Source organism: Rhinolophus sinicus, chromosome 1, assembly GCF_057876585.1.
Source record: "Rhinolophus sinicus isolate RSI-liver-muscle chromosome 1, RSI-T2T, whole genome shotgun sequence".
In the NCBI taxonomy this organism is placed as follows: Eukaryota; Metazoa; Chordata; class Mammalia; order Chiroptera; family Rhinolophidae; genus Rhinolophus; species Rhinolophus sinicus.
In genome coordinates, this window is record NC_142501.1 from 65171086 (window position 1) to 65195490 (window position 24405).

A 24405-nucleotide genomic window follows, 5' to 3' on the forward strand; every position below is an offset into this window, starting at 1 on the left:
TATCCTTTTGGCTAGTATCTTATATTGAATAACTATTTAAATATGAACAAACAGACCTACTGTGCTAGGATTAGAATGATCAGATGGTCTGGTGTGGGAGTCCAGCTGAACAGGGTTTGAGAGATACGTCTTGTCCAGGTGGGTGAGAAGGAAGGAACACTCTGGAAGTGAAGGAAGACCCTGAGACAGATAGCAAACGATGTTGCACCAGCAGCTTGTAAAAGCTAATCGTCAGTGAGCTAGGTGGCTTCACCAGTGCCCAAGTTAGGGGGCTAAACACCACCTAGGGACTGTTGCTTCTTCAAAGATAACTGAAAAAACAATGCTTGGGGTTCCATTCTGCCCAAAGAGGAAAGCGGGGGAGGATAAATCAACAAGAAATCAGACTTAAATGATCAGGGTAAAGAGCTATACTTTCTTGGCCTCCTCCTTCCATGGATACACGTACCCACGAGTCTAGCATGAGCAGGACAACCTGACTGAAGAGAGAAAATAAAATGAAGAAAGCCCTGATACCTTTTAAGATTATCCATAATTTTAAAGCAGTTAATACTTTTTAAAATATTCTCACATCCATGATCTAATTTAACCTTCAGAACACTCCTGTGAAGAAGCTAATACTCCCATGTTGTAGATTAGGAAGCCAAGACTAGAAAATCAGTCCGGTAAGCAGAACTTTGGATCTGTTTTAAGTACAGGAAATGGCCTCATATAACTGAATGCTAAACACTGTCAGACTCATCATAAAGTAATTGCTAAACCAAGGACACATAAATGTGTAGATGAAATGCCACTAAGAAAAAGGCTGAAGAATAAGGCCAGCCTCAGGCTGAATCCAAGGCCCTAGGGTAACAGTAAATCAGTAAATAGGTCCTCATTTTGTTACAGATGTCGGGGGCACGTATTTGACTTTCTCTTATTTTATGAGATTTGATTCATTTCTAATAAAGGAACAGATGGAAAACTAATACTGCAGTCACTGCAGATAACCAAGAGGCAAGGCGTCAAGGGAGCCCTGTGCACTCTCCCTGGAGAAGCCAGGCAGCCTGCTGCAGTGAGTTTAAGTTTTATTAGAACCTTACTGAGATCTCACTTGGAATTCAGAACCGTTGGAGGCTGTGCTGCCCATGTCAAGGCCAGTTCCCACATCCTACTTTCAGCTTTCCCCGTCCTGAAAAGAGGGTAGCCTTCTGTTCTGGCTGCTCTTCTGGCCCACCTCTTTTCTTCTGCTCCACATAACAAACAATTATATTCTTGTCATAAGGGAAAGGCTACCCATTAGGATGGGGCAGCGAGGGAACTAGCAGACAAACCAGAGTCATTACCATTTCCTTTGTGTTCAGTCCTTTGATTAGTATCTCAGTTACCATATATAATATCATCTTCCCCAATTATCTTTAGCCTCGCTCTGAATATGAAGTGTTAGTCCTTTCTATCCATCCATCCATCCATCCTTCCATTGAATATCTATTGATTATTTGCTACATGCTAAGTACCTTGATATCTTGGGCTAAACAAGACAGACTTAGTTCCTGCTCTCAAGTAATTTATATTTGAGTAAGAAATACAGATTTTAAACAATTAAAAATCATAGTAAATATAATTAGTGATGATTAACAAAACAAAGGATAAGGGTTTTAGTATGGGGCTAACTAGGGAACAATTACTTGACAAATATTTGCAACTTGTTTTTTTTTGTCCTGGAAAACCCAGCAATATTGCCTCCAGCAAGTCACTAAATTCTGCCTGGGCCATTAATCTCAGAACTGCAAAATGAGAGAATTGAGCTAGATGGTGTTAAAAGTACCATATTTCATTGACTTCAAGATGCCATCACTTGTAAGTCACATTGTTTTATTTACCACTAAGAAATGTTGCCAATTAAATTGCAGCATAATGCTTTCTTGTCACTAAGTTTTTATATTTTTCACTTATAAAGTACTCAAAGTGCATACATGGAAAGGAACATACATGTTAAATAAATAGGATAAGGTACCTCCACATCTTCTTCACATTCACTTTCTGAACCAGTGTCACTGATGTCCATATTTTTCACATGATATTCTCCTCTGGACGTCAAGAACACTGGTGATGCAGATTTCTTAGAGAATGCTCTGTTGTTGTCTCTCGGACTTTCTTTCAAGATGCTGAGACCCATTTGGCAAGTTCTGAAACTTGTGCTTCCTTGATCTTACCGAAAAGCATCAACAGAACATTTTATTAGGTTGGTGAAAAAAGTAATTGCAGTTTAAAAGGTTAAAAATAATTGCAAAAACAGCAATTATTTTTGCACCAACCTAATAGCTAACAATGCATGTTTCTTCCTCAAAAGATTCTTAAATGGTTTATTGTCTGAAATGTCAAGAAGTTGTATTTAGCCAGGAATTACAACCAAGTAAGGGCATGCACAGGCAGGAAGATGACATCACATCCACAGCATGTTCAAGAATAGCTGCAAGATGCATCCTTGTTTCACAGTGTTAAAATATAGGGGGGAAGTGGATCTTCAAATAAATGCAATATAGTATGTGTCTTCAAATTCCACTTTCAGCTGAAGTTCTTAAGGTACCCAAGGAAGGGGGAGGCCAAGCCGGCATAGCTCTAAGTTCCTTGACCCATCTTCAACTCCTCTTGTCTGCTCTCTCTTTTGTTCCTCCATGTAAGATTTTGTTTGCAAAGAAGTTTCTGCTGCCAAAAAACAGGTTTGAATCCCTCAGATATCAGATATGGCCCTTCCCATCTCGGCTTTCTGTAAATTTGTAATAATAACGCACAGGAGGAGTGGCCAGTTAGCTCAGTTGGTTAGAGCATGGTGCTAATAACACCAAGGTTGCTGGTTCGATCCCCACATGGGCCACTGGGAGCTGCGCCCGCCTTTAAAAAAAAAAAAAAATAATGCACAGGAGACTCTTAAATTTCCAGAAATTTCACTGCCACAGGCTTCTTCCAAAGCCTTGGTAGAGGTCTTAGTAATGTGTCCAAATGGCCACATGGTTTTTAAATGTGAAAAATATATGTTTGTGCTCTTAAGGAACTGCCTCCCCTCAAATTGTATAAGCTTCAGGTGCCACAAAACCTAGATCTTCCTTCGATAATGCCACTTTATATTTGGATAGCACTGAGTTGCCTAGTAGAGTCACATACATTTTCTCATTTGATTCTCACAGAAACCTGGATCTTCAACATGGAAAATCTGAAGCTTTTCAAGGTTAGATGACTTGTATAAGGACACTGTATCAGGCAAATCATTTTGCTAGAACATAAAACCAGGTGCTTGAACTCTAAATTCAATCTTCTTTCCATGGCATCACTTTGGTTAACATGGGTTGTCTTGGCTTGAGAAGTTGCCAAAGTGACTCTTACAAAAAAAAAAAAAAAAAAAAATTTTTCCGAATTCTAATAAAAAGTTCTAAGACGATTTTTCTTTGACTTCTTGAATGTAAGTATGAAACATTAAAAAAAATTATGGTCAAGTGGATGGTGAAAGTCACTTTCACACAACGGGCAAAACAATATTTACTGGTTTGTACTGAGTTATTGGCCTGCCAAACCCTCATTTGGAAGGCCGCACAACTTCTGGAAAAGAACATCTTTGTGATGGAATTCATGAGAAATATGCCCTTCTGAACATCCAAAGAAAAGGCTTACCCATTTTTTGTTTGTTTGTTTCTGTTTAATCTTTGTTCAACCCAGAAATATATGCACACACAGGAACATATTTTGTCATATTTGGAATCTGGATATATAGTTCCTAAAAATATATTACTTCTTTTTTTTTTTCCATGCATATTTCCCTCTAATAGATTCATGATGTGGTTTGAATGCAATATCTACCCTTGTTATCAAGCATGAACAGAGCAGAGGACAATTTCTTTTTAAAAGCACAATGCCCTACCAATGCTTTTAAAATCCATTAAAGAGTATCTCACCAAGCCTATGAGAGCATTACAATAATTGCTTCTCTTGCCTAGGTGAAAAAGGGACGTATCTGTCAACTAAAGAAGTGCAGAAGCAATTAACACCTCAACACTCTATTGGGAAATTGCTTAAATTAAAGAAATAACAGCGATGCTTCATGGTTATTATATTTCTAATATTTAGTTACTAGCACGGCTGTAGAGTGCCTCAGTCATTCTTATCTACCATCCCCAGTGCAAGACAGCCAGGAGCTAGTGTGCGCACAATTCAGGGTATATTTGGGTGTTGGCATGTGTGGTAAATATGGTTCTTTGGTCACATTTTTCAGAGGCTGAATCCAAAAATAATGCTGATATATGCACTGATGAAATCAACATGCAAGGCTATGTATAGCTTATGTCAATAACTTCTCAGGCATAAAAAGCACATTTCTGGATTCTGTGCTACCAATGGAACCGCCTTATCTGTCCTCTTCTAAGGCTGGGCTACTAAACAAAAAGTTTATATTTACCTGAATACGCTGTGATATATTCACACAACAGAATACTCCACAGGAGTGCAAATGAATGAACTATAGGTATAAGCAACAATATGGATGAATCTCACAAACATGTTGAGCCAAGAAAGTCAGACACAAAAGAGTACACACTGTGTGATTCTTTTACTTAAAGTACAAAAAACTGGCAAAATTAATCTATTCTGTTAGAAGTCAGGGTAGTGGTTACCCCTGCCTAGGGGAGTTTGGGGAGTTCTATTTCTTGTTCTGGGTGCTGGTAACATAGATATAGCCAATTTGTTGACAATCCTTCTAACATACAAGCTCAGACAATTAAGTTCGTGAACTCATCCTAGAAAATGTGCTACATATCTCACTGCTGAATATCACTACAGTCACCTTCGAAGTGCTCCCCTTGGAAAGCTATGCACTGACACCAGCACCTAGTCCACTCTTCAAAGCAAATTTGGAACTCTTTTTCTGGAATGGCCATCAGAGCTGTCGTCGTATTACCCTTGATGTCCTGAATGTCATCAAAATGTCTTCCTTTCAATATTTCCTTTATCTTCGGGTAAAGAAAGAAGTTACTGGGGCCAGATCAGGTAGGGAGAGTGTTCCAATATAGTTATTTGTTTACTGGCTAAAAACTCTCTCACAGACAGTGTCGTGTGAGCTGGGACATTGTCGTGATGCAAGAGCCATGAATTGTTGCTGAAAAGTTCAGGTCATCAACTTTTTCATGCAGCCTTTTCAGCACTTCCAAATAGTAAACTTGGTTAACTGTTTGTCCAGTTGGTACAAGTGCATAATAAATAATCCCTCTGATATGAAAAAAACCCCAAAAAGTTTATATTTACCAAGCCAAACAGCAGTGGCACATGACTGAGCCAGAGAATGGATCAGAAAGGTAAAAACTCTCGTTTGTCAGCCCCGAGATCTAGAGAGAGCCTAGAAGTCCAATCCATCATTCTTCCCTCCTCTGGGAGACACTCAACAATGTTATATACAGTCTTTATTGAGTGCAGTCTAGATATACAAACCTGATTAGGGTTTTGAGATACACAGAAGCTGAAAATAAGGCCTGGGCTCCTGCAAATCTTAGTAAAGGTAAAATATATTTCTTTCCTTCCCCTGCACCCCGACCCCCAAAGCTTGGCTGTTGTAAGAGGGACCATAGCCGCTTCAGGAATTCTCAGAGAAAATCATGTAGGATACACTAGTGCCCATTTACAGAGGTGAAGTCAGGTAAAAATAGAAAAGATGGCAAGCAAGAAGAAAAGCAGCCATGAACCCAGAAAGATGCTGGAGGAGACTGTGAAGGAGGAGGGCAGTTTGTTCACCTTGGGGCCTGAATTAAAGCATAGACTATCTTAAAGGTCATCTGGTTCCAGACCTACCTCCAGTTGGTTTTTGTTATGTGCCTACCTGCAGTCATCATTCAATTCCTGTCTGAGTAAGTGATCATCTCAGAAAACTACCTATGCCTTCTTTGGACAGCTTTAATGAACAATCATTCCATTTATTAAGCACTTTATTTACACTAGGCCTGAGTGTAAATATGCTGTGGCCGACAGAATCTAAGGTAGTCCTTTCATGGTCCCTAACTCTTGATCACTAGCCCCTTTTCTTGAGTATGGACGTGACCTGTGACTTGTATCTCACCAGCAGAATATGACAAAGGTGCTAGTATGTGTGTGATTCTGTGTATGGGATTACACACGTAAGATTGTAGTGCCTAGCTTGCTGGAGACGTTACCGTCCCTGTGGGCTCTGAGGAAGAAGGCAGCCATGCTGGGGCAGAGGGTCATCTCTGGCTGACAGCCAGCAAGACACTGAAGCCCTGAATGAGATTCTGCCAACAACCTGAGTGAGCATGTAAGCAGATCCTTCCCCAGTCAAGTGTCAGATGAGACCACAGCTCCAGCTGACACCTTGACTGCAGCTTTGTGAGACCCTCAACAGAGGACCAGATAATCATGTCTAGATTACTGACCCACAGAAACTAGGAGACAATAAATGTGCACTGCTTTTAAGCTGCTAAGTTTTGGTAATGTTGTTACACAGCCTTAGCCACTGGGATGTGATCCAAGACCCCCAGTGGATGCCTGAAACTGTGGACAGTGCCGAACCCAACATATATTATATTTTTTCCTATGTGTACATACCTACAATAAAGTTCAATTTATAAATTAGGCAAATTTACAATGTACTATAATAAAATATAGTACAATGTGAATATAGTGTTCTCTCTACCTGTACAAGGTATGACATGACAATTAAGTTCGCAAACTTGTTGCCATGATGGTGCTAACATTATTTTGTTACCAGAAGGATTATTCATTATGAATTTGTACCAACCGGACAAACAGTTAACCAAGTTTACTACTTGGAAGTGCTGAAAAGGCTATGTGAAAAAAGTTAGCCAACCTGAACTTTTCGCCAACAATTCATGGCTCTTGCATCACGACAATGCACCAGCTCACGTGACACTGTCTGTGAGGGAGTTTTTAGCCAGTAAACAAATAACTGTATTGGAACACCCTCCCTACTCACTTGATCTGGCCCCTAATGACTTCTTTCTTTACCCAAAGATAAAGGAAATATTGAAAGGAAGACATTTGGATAACATTCAGGACATCAAGCATAATACGACGACAGCTCTGATGGCCATTCCAGAAGAAGAGTTCCAAAATTGCTTTGAAGGGTGGACTAGGTGCTGGTATTGGTGCATAGCTTCCCAAGGGGAGTACTTAGAAGGTGACTGTAGTGATATTCAGCAATGAAGTATGTAGCACTTTGTCTAGGATGTTTGTGAACTTAATTGTCTGACCTCATATCTCTGTCTCTCAAAACATTTTATTCTACTGTATTTATCTTTTCACTTAAAGGAAGCACTTTACAGCTTCTCTTTAGCATATCTGAATTGCCACCATCACTACTCTTGCACTTTGGGGCCATTATTAAGTAAAAGGAGGGTTACTTGAACATAAGCACAGCGATACCACGGCAGTGGATCTGATAACTGAGAAGACTGCTAAGTGACTAAAAGGTAGGGACTGTACATAGTGTGGATACACCCGACAAAGGGATGAGTCACGTCCCGGGAGGGCCTGAGATGGACATCGTGAGATTTCATCATACTACTCAGAATGGCACCCAATTTAAAACTTACGAACTGTTTATTTTTGGAACTTTCCATTTAATACTTTTGGACCATGGTTGATCATGAGTAACAGAAACTGTGGAAAGCAAAACCATGGATAAGGGGGCGACTACTGTAGATGCTTTATATGCATTTATTCATTTAGTCCTAATTACCCTCTCATTTCAGACAATGGGAAAACTGATACATGAAGCATGAAATGAAGCAACCAGCCTAAGTCCACATAGCAGTAGGTGGTAGGGCTGGGATTCAAACAAGACAGGCGCATTCCAGAGCCTGTGTTCCTAGCCAGTAAGGTTTGCTCCTTTCTCTATTTCTTAGAAAGCTGCTTCCAAATCTCACTCCCTATAACTTAGCCTTATAGCATGGGTCAAAAATCCAAATGCAGGTGCTAACCAGACACATTAAATAAATGAAGCAAGCTCTATTTAATCTGATCTGTAGGGCGTGGGCATGAAATACGATGAAATGCAACAGGTGCTACCTCAAGGCATTTGCTTGCCAAACACATGTGCAGGCTGCCGTCAGCCAGTAGAATGATGCTAGTTGGTGGCCGTGACACCTGAGTTCTAGTTACGCCTCTAAAATCATGGAGAACACACTGATTCCTTTTCCATAGCACTGAAAGCATTTAAACCAGTTATCATTTTTGTTTTGAATCTTCTGTCACCCTTTTGTTGTTCTTTCTCACAGATGGTCTTCTTGACACATGTATAAATATTTGAAAGGTTTTGGCCCTGTGTGCTGGAAAGAATGTCTCCCTGTCTTCTTCTCCATCTGCAGGGTTGGGTCTCATATGCCTACCAAGATATGATTCTGCTAGGTAGCTCCAATCCACTAATATTTCTCTTGCTATTATAGTATTTATAAAAAGGTACCCAGGTATTACACAAACGCATTTTAGTATAAGACTCGAATGATACAGTAGTATATGGAGCAAAGCCTGAGAGCGCCCTTCCACACTCTCCCTCTGCTCCTCCTCGTATCTCGGAGGAAACCAGCATCGGCGTTTGTGCCCGACCTTTCATTCTCTGTTCAGACACTAACATTTAACCGAAGTCAGATTAAATGATATTTTCAACGTAACAACATGTCTTGGAGATCTTTTCATGACATCGCCTACAGATCTACCTCAGACTTTTGAACAGTATTGTGATCTTTCTTAGAATGGTCTCACCCTCATTTGTGTGACTATTCCTCAATTGATAGATACCTTAGGTTGTTTCCAGTATTTTACTAACAAGCAATGAATGCTTCAGTGAAACATCTCTGTAGGTACTGATTTGCTGGCACGTTTTATTCCCAGTCCTGCCCATTTTCATGTTCAACCATAACCCACAGACACACACACCTGTCCACTCATGGCTGATTGAAGGGACTCTCAGTTACCATGTTTTAACAATGGTGCTGGAGTTGGGAGAGATCCCTTTCAATCCCCACAACCACTCTCCTTCCAAGTCAATGTTTGCCTCAGAGACAGCAAGTGGTGGTAACAGTGGTCAGTGGGGGGCTACTTATATATTTGTTCAAAGCACTTCTTTTTATTAGATTGGGATGATTCTCAAAAAGTACCATATCTTACAAATAGGCAAGTATGGTTACTTTTTTGTGCACAAATGGGAGTATTGTTGTAATGTTGGGGAAAGTGCATACATTTTTTAACATTTTGATTGATGTTACTGAAGTGTCTTGCAAAAATTGATATTCCTACCAACAATATATGTGTGTTTCTATCCTGTGTCCTTGATAGCCCTTGATATAATGAGCATTTTTAATATTTGCCATTTCATTTTTTGCAAACTCCTACTATTTTCTTCCCTTTGTTCCTTGTGTCTGGAGAGCAGAAGAGGAGTTCTTGTCATCATAATTACTACCTCCTTCATCTAGCCTTGAATAGTTCCTGAATGCGCTTTATTAGACTATGGACAACTTTATCATGCAAGAATTATCGCTAACAGGAGATGTTAGGACAGCTAGAAGAATTTTCCCAAGCTCTCTAAGCCAGGACAAAAAGAACATGGGGAAAAAAATCTGCTGGTATGAAGTTACTTTTAGCATCGTGAAATGCTGAGCTCCTTAATTCTAATGATGCATCTCCGGTGGCTCCTAAAGAGAATACTCTTAAGCTAGAAAGGATAGAATTTAAGATCAAAGTAAGACGAAACTTATGCCAAAGGTAGGTAAAGTGATAGTAAAGAATGCCTTAGCTGTTTAAAATATATGTGAGTTTCTAGAGTTAGATAAATTACCTCCCAGAGAATGAAAAGAATGTGCAGATGTGATTGTGAAATAAATATAAAGATGAAAAATATGCCAAAGGCAATACTGTGCATCTCAATTTCTACAATAAGGAGCTCTGGAAATCCTAGATCTCTGGGACTGATGGCATGTTTTGGCAAATTTAAAATTATTGTACCACTGAACAATAAGGTATGCAAGCCCACATTTTATATAATGACACTATAACATAAATACGATACTTGAGTATTTCAGTGGGCTTTTAGAGACATCTCTCATGATAACTTGTGGCTAGAACACAGCATTGTGAGCTGAAAGTCTATGGGGCTCATTAAGGATGCAAATCAGTGTTACGGGGGGAGGGTCCCAGTTTCTGGTGGGGTTGCTGCAGAGCTCTGTCCCTGCTACTGCGATGCTCACAATTCTTAACTCTTAGATGCTGATCAATCAAATCTCTGGCTAGTTCCCTGCTAAAAAAATGTAGGAAATATATGTGATAATCAGGATTAGAGATTCCTTCCACCATGTTGAAAATATGAGCTGAATCATTTGAAAGCTGGGTACACAGCTGAAAGATTAAGATAATTCTAAACTCAAAACCAGCTCTGTTGTTGGATAAACTTGGGCTAGTTCCTTAAGCCTCTGTGAGCCTTCATTTCTTCCTCTGTATAATGGGATCATTTGAACAAACAAGCCTGGTAAATGACAGATGCCCCACAATTGCTAGCAACCTCCCTTCCCTCCTCTTCTCAAAGTTTACTAGCTGAATATAATAGAAATAAATGTGCAGAAAACTGAATAATGGGTGTAGTGTTGTCCAGCATGGTACGAAGAGCTACTGCTTAAGGGAGGAAGCCTACTTCTTAAGAGCAAGTCATGAGAAGGAGACCTATAAATTGTAGTTGATGACAAGTTCGACATAAATAAACATCATTATGTCATGTAAAAAGATAGTCTCAGTCTGCATTGATTGAATGGAACCCCAGATCAGGGAAGGTAATGGTTCTCCTGTACTCTGTTCTCTTCAGACCACAGCTGGTGGAAGGATTCAGCTGCTACAGGCAAACGAGCACTGAGAAGCTACAGGAAGATATCATTGTGAGGAACACAGGTCACAGAAGGCCAGGTGGAAGGAAGGAACATGCTTTACCTGGTTAAAAACAACAATGATGATGGGACGACGATGATTCAGGGAAGAGATGACAGGGGCATTAAAGTACCTGAAAACCTTACTATGGGGGAAGTTCAGAAGAATCAGAAGAGCCAACAGGTAGAGGTACAGGGTGGGAAACTTCCATTCATTGGCATGAGGAATATTTTCCAACAGGCAGACATGTAAAAAAGTGGGGGCTACCTTGTAAGATAGTACGCTTCCTGTCTCTAAAAATATTGAAGCAGAAGAAGTTAGATGTGGAGTTTCCCGTATGGAAAGAGGGAATGATGTGTATGCATGCATGCGAGCGTGTGTGGTAGGTTTAGGTGTTTATTAGACAAAGAGCAGTAAGAGAACTACAAGTAGCATTCCTCCATTCCATCTCATTATGCTGCAAGGTTTGATGCATAATTGTGATCAGATCCTAAGGTAGGTGATGGGAAGAGAGTCTTTTATACAACAGACATGGACTGCACCCAGCTACGAACGCTGCTGGGCAAAACTTTGTGGGGGAATTTTTAATAAAAAATAATTTCTTGCATTTAAGACACTGTAACCTTAAAATGGAGATAAGTCTAGAACCCAGGAAAAGAACTGCAGAGCAATTTGAAACAGGATGAGCTAAATTGCCAAAAGATTTAATAAAGACATACAGTATTCTGGGTGCTGATAGAAAGACATGATTCTGGAAGGGAGAAGTTGCAGGAGACCTCCCAGGGGAAATGGATTATGATATATGGGGACAACATGGGGTGTCAGCATGAGATGTGTTAAGTTCATTTTATCCCTTTTTGATTTGCAGAGGTAGAGTTTGCAAAAGAGAATGGGGGGGGGGCTTCTGTTTAGTTAGGGATCTAGAGGGCTACAGGGTAATTCTGGGACAATCCACTCTCCCCACCTTTGAAATGACACCTCTTCCCGTATCACAGCGTCCCCTCCTTACGCTGTGTGGACCTCACCTCTTATTTCACCAATAGAGCAACTAGTAGAGGACTGTATCTTCTCAGCAGGAAATCTTCCATCCTCATGCCTTTGTGCCCTTGGACTCTGCTTTCCTGCCTGCTGCCACCTCCATTGCATGCTGGATGGCCCCCGTCTAGTCTGTTCTAAGACTTTGCTTTTGTTTTTATCGCCTCTCCCTCCTGTGTCAATTTCTCCCACTCTATTAGATCAACCACACTAGCACACAGACATGCTGATGTGTATACTTTATCCACGCTCCACTACTTTCTAACCCTGTGACCTTGGGCAGCTTACTTTAGCTCTCAACTTAAGTTTGGTAGAGGGGAATAAATAAAACTTACTTCCTGGAGGTGTTATGAGGAAGAAACAAAACTGTATTTAACAAAGCGATTTATCCAGTACTGGGAACATAGCATGAAATGAATGGCAGCCAGTATTTTTTATAATTATCTACAGCTTCCTCACTCTTTCTAGATTAGGTTATTCATGTGATCATCACGTTCTTATTATTCCCTAGGCTTAGGGTTAATATTGTTCGGCCTCCCTTTCTCTTTTAGTATTTCTTTTCACTTTATTGCAGAAGCCCCATATGCCTTGCTCTCCCATTCAAACAAACCGCTTCTGCACTATACATCAACAGCTATTTATCAACAAACTGACAGCAGACAGCATTGTGGTTCCCAAAGTCATTTCTCCTGAGAAGAATCTCATTCCAAGCCAGTGTTTCCTAAACTATGGTGTATATAAACATTGATGGATGTATTTGAGGGGGAACACCTAAACCCTTTTTTTAAATTTCAGAGTTAGAAATTTCTAAAATTTATATTAGAAAAATATAATTAGCATATCAAATCCCAGATAATAAAGCTTAGGATAAAGCTAAGTGAAAAAGCGAATCGATTTAAGTTTATTTAAAATCATATTATTATACGACAGAGAGAACACAGATATATAACAAACAACATGAACATGGCATGTGAGTGACTGAAATCTGGGAAGCAGGTCTAAGTCCTATAAGCCCGATGAATAAGAAAGAATTATTAATGGGCCTAACTGCTGTATCCTACAGAAAGGCTGTGTTAAGATGGTTCTTCATTTTCCCCAACACCAATCAATCAATACAACTTTCACCCCGCCTAATTTTCTAAGGTCACTTAATTTAAAAACCCTGGACTGAAGGTCTGCCTAACCCTGAGAGTAGAGAATCAATTTTTCTCCAGTACAGAATAGCAGAGGGAAAAGAATTTCTCATTGTAGCTTTTGTGCACGTATCCTTGAGCCTCCTTGTACAATGTTCTTTAGACCCCAGGAGGCTGTGCTGGCCATTGTCAGAGTCACTCCAACTGATTACTGTGTGTACCCAGAGCACACCGGTCAAATGCCACCACTCCTGTCACGTAGGGGGTTCGGGAAACATAATTTCCCCTAAAATTGCATGCTGGAAGACTTATGGCTTAAAAATTATTTGCTGCATACGTACCACTTTAGTATATTTCACCCATGTTTACTAAGGCGTGAGAGAAGTTCAAACATAATAGGCTGTCATTTCTCTGAATCACTCAAGAAAGCCACAGCACCGAACACACAAATCAAGTGGCTCGTATTCCCCAGTGCTATTGGAGAACTCGGCACGTTCACCCAGCCACAGAGCAAAGTGGATCAGTTCTCTGGGGAAATCCGTTACGTGTACCTGCCATAAGTAGTAATAAGTTCTATGTATAGACTCCAGCTATTTCCACATAGTTTTTAGCTTTTTTCTGTCGCTGAGCACTTGAGTAAATCATTCTCATCTTGTCACTTTTATTGTTACACTGTGCTCAACCTGTGTCTTCGGCTATTATAGGACTGCACAGACATTTTCAGCTCAAATAGAAACAAACGAGGCTGGGGGGAGACCTCTGGCCTTTAAAATTCTCAGGCTTCTAGCTGACCTATATTTCATTCATTAGAGTTGGGCAGCAGACAATTTCCTTAGAAATGTCACATTTGGTGCAGACTGAGGACCTGCCTCATAGCATTCGAGGCAGAAAACGTATGATAAACAGAGACTGTGTTGTGCTTTTTTGCAGGACAGTGTGCTAGCCATAAGGTAACAGGCTCTACACAGAGAGAACCTGCCGGCTGAGCTCCGTCTGCTCATCCATTCCACAAGCATCAATTGAACGCCTACCGTTTGTTACACGCAGTTCTAGGCACTGGAGATACAATAGGAAACACGACAGAGAAAGTACCTGTTCTCGGGCAGCTTACATTTTTGTGGGGGAACAAGAAAAAAACAACAACGCACCAGTTAATTTTAGATAGTGATAAGCACTATGGAAAACACAAACAAATACACACACTGGGGTGTGGGCAGAATCTCAGATGTATTTGCAGCGTTACCAAGAGTCTCCACTTTATGATCTTAGAAACTTCTCTCTAAGGAAGTGATACCGTTTTGCTAATTGCATAACTATTCAGTAATCATAACACAGGTAAACATCATTGTTTTGGGGTTTCAATGCTGACTGTAAGGCTTCTGGTAGGGCCCGGCCTCAACCTTCGTCCCCGATATCCTCACCGTGGCCCACGGGATGCTTTTGAGGATACAGGACAGCGAAGGGAGTAGGGAAGGTCCATGCCCCTTGGTATTTTCCCACGTGGGTCATTCCCTCGCTAATAGCCGAGCTTGACTTGGCATTTTGGACAGCCTCTGCAGCGCTAGTCTTTTTTTCTAACTGTTTATTGTGAAATAATCTGAGGAGTACCTGAGAGTTGCAAGAGCATGAAAAAGAACGCCTTTGTCCACACACACAGAGACATCTCTTTTTTTCTAAATTACTTGAGAGTACATTGCAAGTATAATAGCTCTTTACCTCTTTTGTTCTAGCTTTCTTGAGGCGTAACTAAACAATGTAAGATATTTCAAGTGTACAACGTGATGAGGTGATATGCATGTGTGTCGTGCAGCACCATTCTTTGTGTGACATTTCACACTTGCTCGATTCAACTGGCTTTGGTTTCCCACCTGTGAGACTCGCTCACTGTTTTGAGGGGCTCAGTGGTGGAACTTAAAGAGAGGAAGCAGAACCAGGCCCGAAAATCAGAGTACATGCCCTTCATACCCCGAAGTGTGTTATAGCTATAAAAGCCTGGTGCAAATGTCACACTATATACCTGCTGTAATAATGAAAATTTAGACCAATGAAGCGTCAAATTGTGTGCTAACAAAACAGGCAAATGCTAACCCAACAGGGCAAAAACTTCAAAATTCCTGCCCTTTCCCCTTTAATACAAGGTTGCCAGCTTCTCTGTGGTGCCAAGGGTGTTGTATTATTTTCAAGACTGGTTTTTCAGTACGTGTTGACTCTTTCTGGATGTATTCTAAACAGCTTGATTGCATACATCTTGGGGTAATGGACATTTCATACTCTCAGCTTCGTATTTTTACCTACAACAGCCAAATGTGAAAAGCAAGAAGGGCTTCATACATATCAACTTCATTCCATTATGACCAAATTGATCAGTGCCTTTTCTTATAGTCTAGAAGGAGAAAAAAAAAAAAAAAATCCCACACAAACTTTTGTGGTCTCATTCTGGCTACAGAGTTAAGATAATTTTCCTAAGGTACCAAAGTTTGAAAATGCAATAGATGTGAGTGCTTGACCTCTGCCTGCATTTGTGAATTGCCCCGAATTCTGTCAAGACTAGCAGAAGCAAAGAAAGCTATCCTACCTGGAAAGAGGAGGCAAGTCAAATAAATAATATACAAATTCTAGGCTTTGAGGCCCCATGTAGTATTCTGTCTTCCCTTCACTAACATTAGACAGCCATGATTAAATGCCTCATTTCTAAGTGGGAAAAGCCACAAATTATTGTAAAATCTGTCAAACCAAGAGTCTATAGAAATTTCCTCTAATAATTCATACAAACCCTTCAAGTGGTCAAAATTCAACTCACCAGTAATCTGTCAAATAAAAGAGAACCAAATCAACAGATTATTTTTGATAAACATAGATGTGCATTAGAATCTGTTAGCTAAAAATGTCTTTGCACTTGAAATTCATCTTCGCTTTGAAAAAAATGGGCATAAAAGAGATTGAAAATATTCATCCCTAATATATTTTAATGGAATGTTATGTCTTTACTTTAAATTTTAACTTCAGTGTCATAGGGACACTCAGGTCCTTTTTCATTTTAAATCATTATTTAAAAATTTATATAAACTTATGAAAGCCTAAAAAATCGTTTTCTTACATATTTTTATGCCATAAGAAACATGATTAAAATGACAAGTTTCCAAACAACATAAATAATGCATCCCAGACCCTTTATCCAAAGCAAATGAATTTTGCTCCTAAGAGATGTTTAATCCATTCCTTTTTTTTTTTTTTTGAGAAGAGAAACAGAGGAGAATGAAGGGATTTACAGTTAGAATTTTCATTTAATGAAGGCACATATTTGACTTGTGATTATAAAATAATTGCTATAGTAATTTTGAGTTTAGACAGGGTTAGTGGATTATGATATGAATGAAAAACAAATTATATTTATGTTAATATTCAAGGTTACCTCTTTGGAACAGAATTATTAAAAGTTACTCATTATCACACTATGGAAAAAGTGGAGTCCATGTTAAGAAATTTTATCTATGTATATGTGTATAAATGTTTTCTCCAGGAAGTACTCGGTCTACATTTGTAGAATAAGTTTCAGAGAACAGCCTAAAATTTCATAGAACTTGGAGAGAGAAGCTTAAAATGCCTTCCACTACTGTACACTGCCCCCTCACCTTCATCAGAGAAAGTGCCTACATGAATGGCCAACTGCAGTCACCATCCTTGGATCATTGGGAGTGGAATTGAGGGGAGATGTGAGGAAAAGCCATAGCTCTTTTAAGGTTTCAGCAAAATGGCCTTGGGGCTGCCTCTGCACTGAGAGGTGCCTTTGCACGGGAAGGTTCTGGGGCTGGTAGATGAGCCGAGCTCTCCTTTAGGCCTTATTTCACTTCCATGGTGTACTTTTCTCTAGACACATCTTTCCTTGCTACCAGGGTAGTAATAACACCTTTGAGGGAAGTAAGACTGGGAGGTAAGCACAGGAGAAAGGATCAAAGCCCGTAAACTTGCATTTTGCTCTTATAACTCCGTGTGGTCCAGGAGAACACTGGGATTTTTCAGCTGAGTCTCCAGTAAATAATAAAGAGCATGCATTTTCCTGGCCTTTTCTTCTTCACATTTCTCTCTCGTGGCCTTAGTAAGAGTCCAGGTAGACATGGTAGGTGAGTGGTTAAGACTTCTTGATGCTGGGCCAGATCTCTCTTTGATTTAAGCGACTCCTGAGCCAAAGATCAGGGGAGACTCTCTTCTTTTTACCAGAACAAGAATTAATAGGTAGTTAAGGAAGACAGTAAAGGTTTGGAATTCCCAAATATCTGAAGTCATTCAGGAAGCAGTTTCCAAGAAGTTCCCTGATTTTCTCCTGAAGATAATACTAAATAATAATCACCATATAGTAACCACTTTGTTTTCTTAGCCCTCTGGCTGGTGAAGTCTTTTTTTCTTGGACTGTTCTAAATAGCTAAGAAGATTTTGAAGTCACTCAAGCTTTCTGGCCCTATCTTATGAGAGATGAACAAAAAGGTGGTTGTCCGTGTTCAAACTCCAGGAAAATAAGTCATGAAGCCTACAGAAAACGGTTCATGATTCTGGTGACTTTTAAATTGACGTAAGGAGGAACAAAAGGAAACATTCTATAATGAAGAATCTCTTGGTTGTCATAAACGAAATATTATGATTAACAACTTCTATGTACCTAACATGTAATTTTAAGAACTGCTTAATGACCTTAAGGAAAAGTCTGGCCCTCACACATGTGTTATAATTTAGTATGTAACATTAAAGAACCCATGAAAGGAACACATGATAATAGTGCTTTTGTTTAGTATCAGACATGGGAAGTCTCTTCAGTCTTCCCAACAGAGGCGTACTGAGTACCAGCTAATGTAGAGAAGGCAGGAAGGAATTGATGGATAACTAGCATTCTTGAACCTCAAACTTTGGGTACTTCCTTATTGCTGACAAGGAAAAAGCAGAGCACGCAGCCCATAACTGACTGCAATAGCTTTCCTTAACGTGACCAGCACTAAGATTGATGTTTGATAGAAGGGCATCGAAGATATCTCTACACTGGGTGATGCCATCTAATTACAGAATTCAAATTACTTTACACTCTTCAAAGCGCACAAACAAGGATGTATAATATATTCACAATACGCTTCTTTATAAGCCTTGTACTTTGATAATGAAGCTAAGCCTTCGGAATAAGAATAAAAATAACCACACGTCGTTCTTATACAAATAAATAATAATCACGAACAGGGCTGCTCAGAATTGAACTCATCTTGCTCTTTATTCAAATGGAAATTTCTCCTTTTCACTGACAGATTTGCCAAACCATTTAATTTAATGCTGAGAACACTGCTTTGTTTCTCCGGAATTGCTAAAAATACTATACTCTAAAATCCTGTAGCTAAGGTTTAGCTGTACTTAATTGACTTGTATAAAATATATAAAGACATTATTTTTGATAAATATCTAAATGTATTAATACGTTTAACCCTCTCTTAAGTACAGTTGCTTCCACAAGAGGTTTTCCATGAATTATACCTAGTTCAGATGAAATTTAAATAACCTTTTGAATTTCCTTCCTCATTTAATTTTAGAACTTAGGTCATTCTCAAAGTCAAAACTTCAAAATATTGAAGTTTTGGGGTAAAGACATTTTAAGGTATTTATTGAAAACGTTGGCTGAGAAAACAAGCATCACTTAAAGTATTACAAGAATCCTACTCACAGCTTCCTAAGGAAACAAAGTCCTGGAGTTTTACAAGAGTTTTCCAATAGAAGTAAATACAGGTTCAAAGAGACAAGAAGAAAGGAATAAATTTTATTTAGCACATACATGATCTGCTACAGTAATTCTGAACCCTTTTGTTCTGCCAGGTATGTCTCAGTAAAGAAATAGATGCTGCTATGAGAGTCATCCCCTGCAAACAGAGGTGAGAGCAAGTACATGAGTGAGAGCTGCTGTAAATTCAAGTCATTTTACAAAGAATTTGCACACAAGAGGAATTCTCACAAGTTGGCAAGTTTTCCTGAAGTCTAACTTTCATGAATATTGCTTGACCAAGTGGCGTAGAATGCAGTCTACGTCCTATGAAATAGCACCATGTTCATTACCCAGGTGGAATTATTTAGGCTCACCACATCACAGGGTTCAAAAGCAAAACAGCTGAAAAATCCAACAATCTGGTCTAACCTGGAATGCTCTGTCTCCTCACAGCCAACGCTCCATCAGGCGGCTTTGTCTGGCTGGCGGATTTAGTGTAGGGGCTCTCATCTGCAAAGGTACAATGAAGGCTTTGGTTAATTTCCATCCAGTTTCTAACGCAGTGAAGATCTGTTAATGGATTGCCATCCTTCTGCCAGAGAGAGGTGAGGTGGTATGCAAGGTAGAGTCAGTAGATCCACCTTTTAAGGATTGTCAGGATCAAGCTATCATGCACAGGAAGGCACACAATGGTAAGAAGTATGCAAATAGAGTATGCAAGTTAGTCGCCTGTCACCTACATTCATTGATAAAGATCAGTGAATATCAGTAACAGGAAGACAAAGAAGGAATACAATGGCTCAGTAGGCACTAAGCATAACCAGCGAGAAGAACAAAGAAAATGAAGAGAAATGTTACAGTTCAGATAAGCAGATGACAGAACATTAGTATTGCAGGGAAACAAAGACACACAGAATTAGTGGCTTCTTGAAAGTGAACTGGCATCCCACACCAAAGGGAGGGAACAGGGACATTCCGTGTAAGACCATGAAGGTAGGTTAAGAACAGGGAAGGCGTGATGGTTTGGCAAAGGAAGAGGTATGCTGCAATGAGCTGATTCACCCTGTTTTAGAAAGAGATGAAAATAATCTGCAGAACCACAAAAAAGCAACTGAAAAGACAGAAGAACTAAAGTTCAATATATCTGTGAGAGTTAGGCAAGAGACTGAATGAGCAAAACACTAGGTGACGAGATCATAGAGGTGATGGAGCCATCAAGTTCTAAGTAAAATAAACTTTTTTTTAATCTAGAAAAGGGTTGGAATATAGGAGTAATGATCTGGCGTTGAAATCATTAGGGTAAATAGAAAGGAAGAATTCTTCCTAGTTTGCGTGGGGACATCGGTGTAAAGTAACAGAGATGTCTGAGTAACAAACTTAAACATTTTCAAGATTAGGATGTACACAGACTGAGCAAATATAATGTAAAATAATAGTCTAGCATATAGAGTCAAACTAGATGACCCAAATGTTACCTCTGGACACACTATAAGGTTGGTTTGTTACTGTTGTTATAATAGGAAATCATTCAAGAATCATATTGTGCATAGCGAACTATTAAATGCAAAAGGATTTAATTCAGAAACAAGGCTTTGTCATCTGAAAACATTAAATCTCCCAACTAAGTGGTTTGTGTTTCAAAATTAAGGAACTTGATTCCTCTCTAGCATGTACTTCTGGTTGAAATGATTCACGATTTCCTCATAAAACTAACAAGGTCTTTAAAAGCAATGACAAAAAAAGAAAGATTAACACTGCTGCAAACGGCAATTAACTTAAAAAATGGAAGTCACACTGTTTCATGTTTATATTCCATTTGTCACACAATTCTTTATATTCTTCCAACCATAAACTACGAACTTCCAGATACCAATACAATCACAGCACCAGTTTTGCTTATGAAGCAGTATCCTAGGTCTTTGACTGTTCCCTTTGCAAATGCAATTTTGAATATAATCACAAACCACAAAACAAAAGGTAAGCATTACATTACAGAAGTCTCCATTTGCCCCACCATTTTCACGTGAGTATTTGAGTGCTTTTCTCACAGTGTTGATTTAATAACCAGGCAATATGCTTTATAGATATATTGTAGCTATTGAAACAAATTTACTATATGTTCAAATCTAGATTCTTTATAAAAACAATTAAAATGCATTTCCTTTTATTACCCAAAACTTTGATACTCTACATTTATGAGTACAGACCACTGAGAAGGAGATACAAATCCTAACAACCAGTTTTAGGTACAGAATCTGGAAAGGTTTTCCTCAGTTTTCAACCTGTCAAGAGTCCAGCCAATTAAAATCCTGGGTTAAATCTACTGTTAGATTTCTTAAAGGGCAATAAGAGATTTGCACAGGAAACACTGAGGTGTTTTGCACTTGATACTCTATTTTAAGGAGACGTTTCTTCAGAAATTTACCCAGTTTGCATTACAGAAGTAGTCAACCCTGGTAAAACTGGCTTTCTATTTATTCCATATTTGGAAATAGAGCTGAGATAGTCTAGTTCGGCACACCCTTAAAAGGCTGAAACTAAATTAGAGATGGCTACCTGGCTGGTCTGTAATATCCATTCCCCAGCTCCCACCTTCACTCTGTATTCAGAGTGTTCTTACTGAACATACACAAAAGGAGACAATTATCTGGATGCCATAAGTGATATTGGTCAAAGGACCAGACTGAAATAGTTTCCATATTCTCTAAGAATAGCTTGCCAGGGTCAACCAGGGTGAGAATGGTAATCGTGATGGAAGTAAGTGAGGCAGATCTTGGCAACATTTATCATGCAATTGAAGGAGAGCATAGCAACACAGCAGCATGGTAACATTTAACGTCTGTTTTCCAAGAAACTTTTCCTAGGAACATCTCTTTATTTTAAACCTCTAGGAGGCATCAGGGGCCTTTTAGAAAAAGCTAGCCGTCACAGAATGAATATCAAGTCTCAGGAGGTGATTTACTCAAAATCATCTCTTGATTCAAACTGTGTAGTGTTCATTGAATAGTTGCTGATAGATGAATGAATTATATTCAACTTTTCAAACTAAAGCATTTATTGTAAAGAAGCAACCTGAAAAAAGTCATTTGCTATGAGCTACCCTCCCTCCTATTTTCTTTTTCTAGGTTTATAGTCTATCCCTTTTAAAGTCACATGATCAACCAACAGCTATTAAGTATTGACTTATGGAATGTTAAAAATCTGACTCTTTGTAAAACTACTACACATTAAAATGTATTTACTTTAACTTTCATTTAGACTACAGAAGAATTTATTGAACAACCCCTAAAATAATGCCTTTAAATAAAAGAATCCTGATTTTTCATACCAGACTCTCAGGCTTGGTTTTGATGATGGAGCACTGAACAAGGGATCCTTATTGAAATTCACTCTAGGGGCAAAGCAGACATTCAGCTGGGGAGCTAGTACTCGCTGAAAGGAATGCTGCAAGCCAACATTAGGTGCATCTCAGGGTATCAGAACCATTGGCCTCTTCTAATGACATCTTAGCAGATAGATAATCACTGTCACCGATGATGGCCACACACTGTCACAGGGGGGTGCATATTGGTCATAACAAGGAACAGCACGGATCTCCTTTACAGTGACATCCCATGAGGCAAGGGAAAATCCCCTCCATTAAATGGAGACTTGACACTGACAGAGGCACAGAAAGGGCTTAGTCAAGCATATACTTGAAACAGAAGTAGTACAATGGGGGGTGGGGACCATCTGTCCTTCTCATTTCCTCCATTTTGCCCAGTCTCCTCATGTGCCAAACACAGGAGGGGCAAACAGATCATTTGTTCTCATTACATGTTGCAAGTGAAGCTGGTGTTATAAACGTGGAAAGCAAACATCGGGCACCTGAGGAGCAATGCTTCATTCTGCATCATGTCGGCGCTGAATCACATCTTGAGGAATGGAGTCAGGTCCCCTCACGTCATAACCTCGAATGGCTGCCTGGCATCTCATAGCTTCCATGTATAATCAGGCTGGCTCTCGTCTCTCCATCTCCTGCCTCTCCCATTCCCAGAGTCTGGGCTTCCCAGCGGAGCCAGATATGGCTGTGGTTTCAAGAATCTCTGGCTGTGTTCAGGGCTTCGTTGAAGAAAAAAAATTTAATTTCCTTTGGCTGAGACTAATCATCGGATGCTAAACAATTCCTAGCAACTAATTACGCACAATTGAGGCACCTGCTAAGCCAGCAGATCCCTTAACTTCTTGATTAGGGAAAAAATAAAAGGCATTTTGTGCAATTAAACGTTATGACCACTTCCTAGCAGCGGGGAGACAGGCAGTTCATGCCACAATGTTCATGCACGTCATTATGAACTCAGAAGAAAACCCTTATTTTTCATGAATGAACAAAATGAAATCCATTGTGAAGGAAATAATCTGTCCCTTGAGGTCAATTACATTCCACACATTTTAGTGCCTACTATGTGCAAACTAAGAATTACTTGGATAAAAGATAAAACTTTAAGTAGAATGGTGATTGAGGAATTCTTATTAGCCCATAGGTTTGAGATAGGAACACATGCTTCGTTAGCTGCGGAGGAAAATGAACATGGGCGTGGGATACTGGTGGAGGTGGGGCATAGGATGGGAAAGGGAGCTCTACTGCAATGAATTTATCTAGAATTTTACAATCAGAAAAATCAAGAAACAGGCTATTTTAATTTTCAGCTAACATGGAAGTTTTGTGTGGTGTGGGACCATAACCTTTCTGTACTCAGGTCGTGTGAACATTTGATCTCAGCCCCGCAGGAATGTATAGTAGGTTGGCTGTTTCTATCCTGTGGACACTAGATCTCCAGTTCAGTTTGCTGCCTTGATGGTTTCATGACACACCAAAATTTAAGCAAGATTTCCTGAAGGGTAGCTGTCAAAGGGTTTTGATAATAGAACTTAAGTATGTCTTTATCTTCTTGTTAAAATAATGTATAACTAACGACAAGCACAGTGTCCTGCATAATATAAAGAAATGCAAACTCAAAGATTCCTCTTCAATCCAAAACAGTTCTGAATCCCAGGTTAAAATAACACCTTCTCTAGAGTCATACAAAAAAAGTGCACCCTCAATCTTTCCTAGGATCAGAGGCTTCTCGGTCCTACATAATCTCAGCTCTATTACTTTGGCATATAGAGGCTATGACAGATAGCTGCTTACAACTGATCTCATTGAGAATGAATTAATTTCATCTCCTTTCCTAATGGGATAAAGTGGTCCACACAACCAGTTTTAAATGAGAAGGGAGTGAGAATGATCTGAGCTTGATGGCAGGAGGCAGAGGCAGCACGCAGCTCCATTATAGTCTCTTTCCTATTAAGAGATGATTTCGCCCTCCAATGGTCTACTTTCCCTCCTCTCTTGTTATTTGTTTTGCATTTGCGTGGCATAAATGTCTATTCTTGACTCTGTAGGGTTTCTTATAGTTTTATAATATAGACACAGAGGTGCTTTATATTCTTAAAGGGAATCTGGTATTTTGCTTTTGAACATTAAAAATATATATATCATCCAAACAAACCACAACTTCATTTTTAAAACAAATGTACAGTGGTTTCTTCACAATGATAGATGTCCTCAAAAATTATATT

At 39.4% G+C, this 24405-nt stretch overlaps 1 protein-coding gene across 13 annotated transcripts in view; it reads right to left on the reverse strand.

Annotated features, from left to right (window-relative positions):
* Window positions 1–24405, reverse strand: part of GRIP1 (glutamate receptor interacting protein 1) — a 622932-nt gene that overhangs the window by 146067 nt on the left and 452460 nt on the right. For 11 of the 13 annotated variants that reach the window (XM_074325453.2, XM_074325445.2, XM_074325441.2 and 8 more), the window contains exon 2: window positions 19231–19311. The exons of the other annotated variants lie outside the window; for them this stretch is intronic. In XM_074325453.2, the coding sequence (XP_074181554.2) occupies window positions 19231–19311 (81 nt within the window). The remainder of the gene's footprint in view (window positions 1–19230; window positions 19312–24405) is intronic. 13 annotated transcript variants of the gene reach the window in all.